The sequence below is a fragment of the Oncorhynchus clarkii genome, chromosome 23, assembly GCF_045791955.1.
Source record: "Oncorhynchus clarkii lewisi isolate Uvic-CL-2024 chromosome 23, UVic_Ocla_1.0, whole genome shotgun sequence".
Lineage (NCBI taxonomy): Eukaryota > Metazoa > Chordata > Actinopteri > Salmoniformes > Salmonidae > Oncorhynchus > Oncorhynchus clarkii.
Genome location: NC_092169.1, coordinates 54,479,742 through 54,486,206, shown reverse-complemented (window position 1 = coordinate 54,486,206; position 6,465 = coordinate 54,479,742). Strand labels below are relative to the sequence as shown.

General features: G+C 42.0%; 1 protein-coding gene across 1 annotated transcript; it reads left to right on the top strand.

The window, feature by feature from the left end:
* The first annotated feature begins 353 nt into the window (after nucleotides 1-353).
* On the top strand, nucleotides 354-2,601 carry LOC139382065 (DNA damage-inducible transcript 4 protein-like). Its single transcript, XM_071126034.1, has 3 exons — nucleotides 354-586; nucleotides 836-1,107; nucleotides 1,290-2,601. The coding sequence occupies exons 2-3, from the start codon at nucleotides 900-902 to the stop codon at nucleotides 1,793-1,795; spliced, it is 714 nt and encodes a 237-aa protein (XP_070982135.1). The 5' UTR covers nucleotides 354-586; nucleotides 836-899; the 3' UTR covers nucleotides 1,796-2,601.
* Nucleotides 2,602-6,465: the final 3,864 nt, after the last annotated feature.

The following is a 6,465-nucleotide window of genomic DNA, read 5'->3' as shown; positions in this document are numbered from 1 at the left end:
AGCTGGTACAATGTAATACGCTCAGTTTAAATCAGATACATGGTTCCAAACCCATGACGTAATGTTACACCTTCTGCTTAGTCAATGTATTGCGTCCTATTCTTTTGGAAATGAACAAGTGCACGGAGTTTTAAGATGTCCTGGCTATGTCCGGGCTAGTACTACGTGCAACAAAGACTGTAGCTGGTGTTTTTCCCGATCAGAAAATACATTTTGAGGGTCCCACCCCCCCTTCACCATGTCTGTGTCCTTCCTTCTGCCCCCTCTGTGATTAACCGCATGTTACCAGGCAAGATAGAACACCGATGACGTGCCCCTGCTTCTGATTGGCTGAAGAGTGAGAGCTGGGCGCGCTGTCCTGCCTCTGATTGGCTGAAAAGTGAGAACTGGGCGTGCTGTTCTCCCGTCTGCATATTTAAACAGCTTCGTCGTTGCAGAATATCTGCAGAGCTGAGCAGCTGTGCGACGGGAGAGGTACATGTATAGTCGGCTTGACTGGGAAGCCTTTGTCCTCAATCGCAGCAACAAAAATAAATAAACTGGATTAGCAACAGAAAGAACATTTCCACGTTAGCAACATATCTTTGTAAGTATCATTATTGTCACTGGCTATTGTTTCAACCTATTGTATCGACCGTCAACTTTGAACAAGGGAATGAAAGGACCAACTGCCTTTTTCCTCCACTCGATAAACGTTTATTACAATAGATAACTAGCTATATCAGTCACTGAATAGCTAGCTGTATTGTTAGATTGTCTGATGTGTAAATTCTAGCTAGTCAACGTTACTTTCAAATTCAGTGGTCTCATCTTTTGCCCTTATTTCTCTCCACAGAACCTGATCTATGATCCCTGAGACTTGGAAAGTTACAAGAAGTTGAACACTTGACCAGTTGGAAATGATGCATGCACTTCCTACAACCATGATGGTCCATGATTTAGATATCTTCAGCGCATCTCCTTCTCCAATGGACGCCACCGCCAAAAGGTCTTCATGGGGGAAACTGGTGCAGAAGTTAACGGACTTCAGTGGAGACGGCCAGAGCAGCCGTCACAGTTTAGACTCCGACTCAGACAATGGCAGCAGGACTGATCTCTCAGACTCCGGTAAATATTTAATAACTCGACCTAGCCTGGTGCCCGGACCTGTTTGTGCTGTCTTATTGAGGATAGGAGTTGGCTATTAATACAGAAACAAACAGATCTGAGACCAGGTTATTGCTAGTTTGACAAAAACAATAGATCTATCTGATGTTCTGTATGACTAAAACTGCCCTCTGTCTTTTCAGGGTTTGACTTTCCCTCTATCTCCTCATCTGATGACTTCAGCAACGTGCTATATGATGATCTCCTCTCAATGGAGGAGACCCTTCTGAAAGAACTTGTGCACCTAATTGCCAGTAGCTTAAGGGAAGCCAAAGACGGTGCCCTTAGATGTTCGAAACTACTCATCCCTGAGAAGCTTCTAGAACACATAGGCCAAGAGCTCCTTCACCTGGCGGCCAGCGAGCCCTGTGGCCTGAGGGGGGCTCTCATAGACCTCTGTGTGGAACAGGGGGAGGTGTGTCAGAGTATGGAACAGATCGCCGTGGACCCATATCTAGTCCCTACCTTCCAGCTCACACTGGTGCTGAGGCTCGATTCTGGAGGACTGTGGCCCAAAATCCAAGGGCTTTTCTCCACAAAGTCTCCATCCAGTCCCGTAAAGAGACAGGCAATTAGATTGAGCACGGGCTTCAGAGTGATCAAGAAGAAACTGTACAGCTCTGAAGAGTTGCTCATTGAAGAATGCTGAAAGAAACCAAAGAGACTTTCTTCAGATATTTTTCTAATAAACCTTGTACCAAGTGTCCTACCTACAACGCTCATCAGAGCCCTAGTGATCAACGTTTGGGATTCTAGTCAAATGTATGATTTTCTAGGACATTTTCTTAACTGTTAAGATGAATCGCCGATTACTTTGCTATGTTCATTATTTGCCGATTGGCGTTCCTGTGTAGGGGAGCCACCGTAAATGGTACGTGGAAAGTTAATAAGAACAACTATTGTGCTTAAGAGAATGGAACAGGGAGCCACACAGTAAATGGTACGTGAGTAGTTGAGTGTGCTTAAGAGAATGGTGTTAACCCGAACACTGAAAAATGAAGTTTCTGGCACTTTTGCAAACCACTAATATCTATTTTTATACAAGATGGGTGGTTTGGTTTTCCATTTATTGTTAAAAATGTTTACCTGTTTCTATTGAAACCAGACAATGGCAGCTAGCTGTGTGGTAATGTTTGTTGTGTGGTAATGTTTGTATGTGGCCATTTAGAAACTGTGGTAATAATTTTTTCATGGCATTTCATTGTACACTATGGTGAGGGGACCAGATTGACATGTTTGGTTAGAGACCAACATTACTTAGCAGTACTGGCTTCTCCGTCTGTAGCGTCCATTCTGTGAACCACAGGTCAGTTTACTTGATTCTTTATTTCCGGTTTCGACTGGATTGTCCTCCTGCATACTCATCTGTGCATCATTTTATTTGATATTCAAATATCTGTACTGTCTTGATACTTTCCATTTTATGAACCTCGGACAATAAAATATTTTTTTTTTACAAAACTCATTGTTGCTTTGACCAAACCTTTCAGATTGTCTTATGAGAGGGTGTAGTGTGATACATATCACTGAATGAAACTCCACTTTACCTCATTGAATCAAGAACCCCATATGTAGGTTGCACACAGTGGTTGCATTTTACACAGGCAACAAAATTCTGTCCCCCCCACCCCCCCCACTGATTGGGCTTGACTTTTGATCAGTTAGATCAAATCTTTGCCAATAATTGGGACAAATGATCCACATTTATCTGCCTGTGTATTGTGTGAAAGCAGCCAGCGTAGGAAAGGCTCATCATTAGATGAACTGGAACATGAATAGCAACACAGCATTAGATACTAGGATTCTTTGCAACACAGGCGCATTTTGTTTTTCTCCATTCATTGCAGGGCCTTTGTCTGAGCTCCACCACTTGTTTTTCTCAGACGTGTTTTTTAAAATTGCGTTAGCGCCCTCTAGCGATACAGCAAGTGAACTACAGGTGTTGACCATAAACTGAGAAATATATTGCAGTATCCCAAGAAATGGCCTGTGTATATGAGACACATTTCCTTGGAACGCATCTGTTCTAAAAGGGGCAGTCGAGTACTGAGAAGTATATAAAAACTAGTGTACCAGTGAGTGCCGACCGGCCCCAGGGTAGATGTTCATTGTTATTACTTCTAGTTCCTCACAACTGATTTGCTTGTGGTTTTAAATACGTGTTGTAGATACTGAAGCGTTGTGGAATGAAGCCGTCCCTGGGAAACGTGCACAACAGCGCCCACCTGGTTTGGTAGAAAACGTGCACATCTTCACGTCTTTGCTACAGCTAGTCACTGTTGTACAAGCCAATTTTTTGATGAGTAATGCACTCACTGGTCTGGGCACTTGTCCAGCTCCCAGCTCTCCCACACACACACACACACACAGAGAGGGGGGAAGAATGACAGATGGGGCACGTAGAATATTTATTTTCCCTGTTTGAGTAAAAACATAATATGGACGTGTCATGGTGAGCAAGACCTACTTTATTAGATAGCCGTTGTGTTCTAATGAAGAAAACCTTGATTAAAAACATTTTTACATTTTAGAATTCCAACAATAAATAAATTACTTTCTCAGTCACTGGGTTCACTCATTGTAAATACATAGGTCTGCAAAATTAAAATTGCTCAGTACAAGTCTCCGAGAGGTGTATGTTTACCTTACTGACTCTGATAGGAGAATATATATAAATATAATCCCTGCATAGTGAAAATCATAATTTACGTATAAAGTATAAAAATCAGGAAACCAACTGTCATCAGCTTCAATTGGTCTTAACCATTCTTCGATGTTTTCACCAGATCGAAATAAAAGATGAATATCTCGGAAGTATCAATTGCTAAAAGGAGGACATCTATAACGAACCACTTCTGATCGGAGTATTTCCTGATTATAACACCGCCCTTACATCATCTGACTCGAGGGTGCATCCTAAATAGCACCCTATTCTCTATATGCTGCACTACTTGTGACCAGAGAGCCCTATGGGCCTGGATTTAAAAAAAGAAAGTAGTGCACTATATAGTAAATAGTGTGCCATTTAGGACGTAAGAGGGTAAAAGCAGGAGTCCCTAACAGTGCATTTGTAAAACAGTCAGCTTGTAACAGAGCACAGTCACTTCATGACACATCACCATGATCATCAACACAGAGGGCTTTCATTCTTCCTCAACAAGACTTTAGGTCATTCTCCTCTTCTTCTTCTTCGCCATACGAGATCTCCAACTCAAGGAGAGAGAGTCTGTCCGAGTTTTGGTGTGCAGTGAAGTCACAGTCCCGAATGTTGAAAAGCGTACGTATTTACAGGCAATAAAATTGTTTTTTTTTGCGGTTTCGATATAACTACCTAAAAGAGAGAGCAAAAACAATTCAGTTTCGACATGTGCACTCTGTTCATGGGACTCATAACTTACATAGTTAGGTAGGCCTTCATAACATACCGTGGCAAGAAGAAGTGTGTGAACCCTTTGAAATTACCTGGAATTTCTCAAAGATTGGCCATCAAATTTGATCTGATCTTCATCTAAGTCACAACAATAGACAAACAGTGTGCTTAAACTAATAACACAAATTGTATTTTTCTTGTCTATATTGAATACATCATTTAAACCTTCACAGTGTAGGTTGGATAAAGTATGTGAACCCCGAGGCTAATGACTTCTCCAAAAGCTGATTGGAATCTAATCAATGAGACGAGATTGGAGATGTTGGTTAGAGCTGCCTTCCCCTATAAAAACACTCACAAAATGTGAGTTTGCTATTCACAAGAAGCATTGCCTGATGTGAACCATGTCTCGAACAAAAGAGATCTCAGAAGACCCAAGATTAAGAATTGTTGACTTGCATAAAGCTGGAAAGTGTTACAAAAGTATCTCTAAAAGCCTTGATGTTCATCAGTCCACAGTAAAACAAAATGTCTATAAATGGAGAAAGTTCAGCACTGTTGCTACTCTCCCTAGAAGTGGCCATCCTGCAAAGAGGACTACTCAATGAGGTTAAGAAGAATCCTAGAGTGTCAGCTAAAGACAAAGAAATCTCTGGAACATGCTAACATCTCTGTTGACGAGTCTACGATACGTAAAACACTAAACAAGAATGGTGTTCATGGGAGGACACCACGGAAGAAGCCACTGCTGTCCAATAAAAACATTACTGCACATCTGAAATTTGCATAATTGCACCTGGATGTTCCACAGCGGTACTGGAAATATATATATTCTATGGACAGATGAATCTACAGTTGAGTTGTTTGGAAGGAACACACAACACTATGTGTGGAGAAAACAAAGGCACAGCACACCAACATCAAAACCTCATCCCAACTGTAAAGTCTGGTGGAGGGAGCATCATGGTTTGGGGCTGCTTTGCTGCCTCAGGGCCTGAACAGCTTGCTATCATCAACGGAAAAATTAATTCCCAAGTTTATCAAGACATTTTGAAGGAGAATGTAAGGCTGTCTGTCCGCCAATTGAAGCTCAACAGAAGTTGGGTGATGCAACAGGACAACGACCCAAAACACAGAAGTAAATCAACAACAGAATGGCTTCAACAGAAGAAAATACGCCTTCTGGAGTGGCCCAGTCAGAGTCCTGACCTCAACCCATTTGAGATGCTGTGGCATGACTTCAAGAGAGCAGTTCACACCAGACATCCCAAGAATATTGCTGAACTGAAACAGTTTTGTAAAGAGGAATGGTCCAAAATTCCCCCTGACCGTTGTGCAGGTCTGATCCGCAACTACAGAAAACGTTTGGTTGAGGTCATTGCTGCCAAATTAGGGTCAACCAGTTATTAAATCCAAGGGTTCACATACTTTTCCCCCACCCTGCACTGTGAATGTTTACACGGTGTGTTCAATAAAGACATGAAAAAGTATAATTGTTTGTGTGTTATTACTTTCAGCAGACTGTGTTTGTCTGTTGTTGTGACCTAGAAGATCAGATCAAATTGTATGACTAATTTATGCAGAAATCCAGGTAATTCCAAAGGGTTCATATACTTCTTCTTGCCACTGTACATAGTTCAGTAGGACTTCATAACTAACCCAATGGGGACACTACAACAACGGAGCCTTATAGAGAGACAGACTGAGTCCATAATGGCATCCTATTCCCTATAGTGTCCTATGGGCCCTGGTCAAAAGTAGTGCACTAGAAAGGGAATAGGGTGCCATTTTGGGTTGTTTTAGTGGTGAGCTCTTACCTATCAGTGTGGGCGATCAACAGCCTTCCTTTATATTTAACCACCCAAGGAAACGGAGATGTCAGACAGCCTTGAGCAGCTCGGATGTACCATCTTCTGAGCCCTCTGGTACAACTCATTGTCTCCAAAATA

Excerpts from the sequence above, each read along its gene's own strand:
- LOC139382065 (XM_071126034.1), top strand. The coding sequence starts at position 900 with ATGATGCATGCACTTCCTACAACCATGATGGTCCATGATTTAGATATC. Across the intron at positions 1,108-1,289 it reads GACTGATCTCTCAGACTCCG|GGTTTGACTTTCCCTCTATC; the intron begins GTAAATATTTAA and ends CTGTCTTTTCAG.